The sequence below is a fragment of the Eimeria mitis genome, genomic scaffold, assembly GCF_000499745.2.
Source record: "Eimeria mitis Houghton genomic scaffold, Emh_scaff1989, whole genome shotgun sequence".
Taxonomy (NCBI): Eukaryota; Apicomplexa; class Conoidasida; order Eucoccidiorida; family Eimeriidae; genus Eimeria; species Eimeria mitis.
Window position 1 is genome coordinate 5,751 of NW_013570312.1, and position 1,179 is coordinate 6,929.

At 54.5% G+C, this 1,179-nt stretch overlaps 1 protein-coding gene across 1 annotated transcript; it reads right to left on the reverse strand.

Annotated features, from left to right (window-relative positions):
* Window positions 1–33: 33 nt before the first annotated feature.
* Window positions 34–672, reverse strand: EMH_0046960 (acetyltransferase domain-containing protein, putative; the record flags this gene model as incomplete). Its single annotated transcript, XM_013496226.1, has 1 exon — window positions 34–672. One exon carries the CDS (start codon window positions 670–672, stop codon window positions 34–36), a length of 639 nt encoding a protein of 212 aa, XP_013351680.1.
* Between the last annotated feature and the right edge of the window lie 507 nt (window positions 673–1,179).

The following is a 1,179-nucleotide window of genomic DNA, read 5'->3' on the forward strand; positions in this document are numbered from 1 at the left end:
ACTGAGTGTGTGTGTAGAAAATTTCGTAATTTTTTAGTTTTGCAAGCGGAGCGTTTCGGTGCTCACGGGTTCGAACCCCAGCTTGGTATAAATATGTTTAGCATTTTCTTTTTCTACGGTTAAGTCAACGCGGCCGAGGCCGAGCTGCAGCCGAGAGAACCGCAGCACCTCTCTACACATGGCGGTGCCCAGCCCCTGCCCCCGCAGCTCCGCCGCTACTATCACCCTCTCCAGTCTCCCGTCTGCTGCTCGCCCCAGGTGCGGCAGTACATACACCTCAGCAAAGCCACACAGAGGACCCTCACACGCAGGCTGCTTCGCCGCGCACCCGTTTGTAACACCTGCTGCTCCTGCTCCTGCTGCTCCTGCTGCTGCTGCTGCTGCTCCTGCTGCTGCTGCTGGTGGTGGTGGTGGTGAGTCGGGAGCTGCAGCAAAGCAGCAGAAGGGTATGTATGTATGCAGCCCAAGGACCTGAGATAGCTGCGGCTCCTGCAGCTGCTGGTAGCAGCGGCTCACCTGCGGCAGCAACGCGCGGACTGCTGGGTAGTCTGCTGCTTTCATTCGCCGCAAAATAAAAGTTTTGTTGTTCACCGAAAAAAACACAGGCTCCTCGCCAGCAGCTGCACTCTCAAGCCAGGGGCAAGACACAGCCCCTGAGTCTGTGTTCGTCATTCTCCTTCAAGCTTCTGCTGCTGCTGCTGCTGCTGCTGCTGCTGCTGCTGCTGCTGCTGCTGTGGCAGCAGAAGGGGCGTTTGCTTCGGAATTTGCTGCTGTGCCTGAGTCTGTCTGGGTGAGACAACAGCTTTTGCTGTCGCTGCTGCTGCTGTTTATGTATGTTGCTGCTGCTGCCGACAGCTGCTGCTGCTGCGTACGTGTGTTGGTGCTGCTGAAGCAGCCAGCTGGTGTTTATGCTGCTTCTGTGTATGCCTGCTGCTGCTGCTGCTGCTGCTGCTGCTGCTGTGAGCTGTACTGCTAGTGCTGCTTGTTTGTGTGGGGTGTTGCCGCTCTCTGCGTGGCTGGCGCCTACACTGAGGCCACGGCCCCTGTGGTTGTGCTGATCGAACCGATATATATATGTATATATATATGTATATATATATTTTTTTTTAAAAAACAGAAACAAACAAGAAAACAGAAAAAGAAAAAAAAGACACACCAAGAAGAACGTCTCAGCTCCGT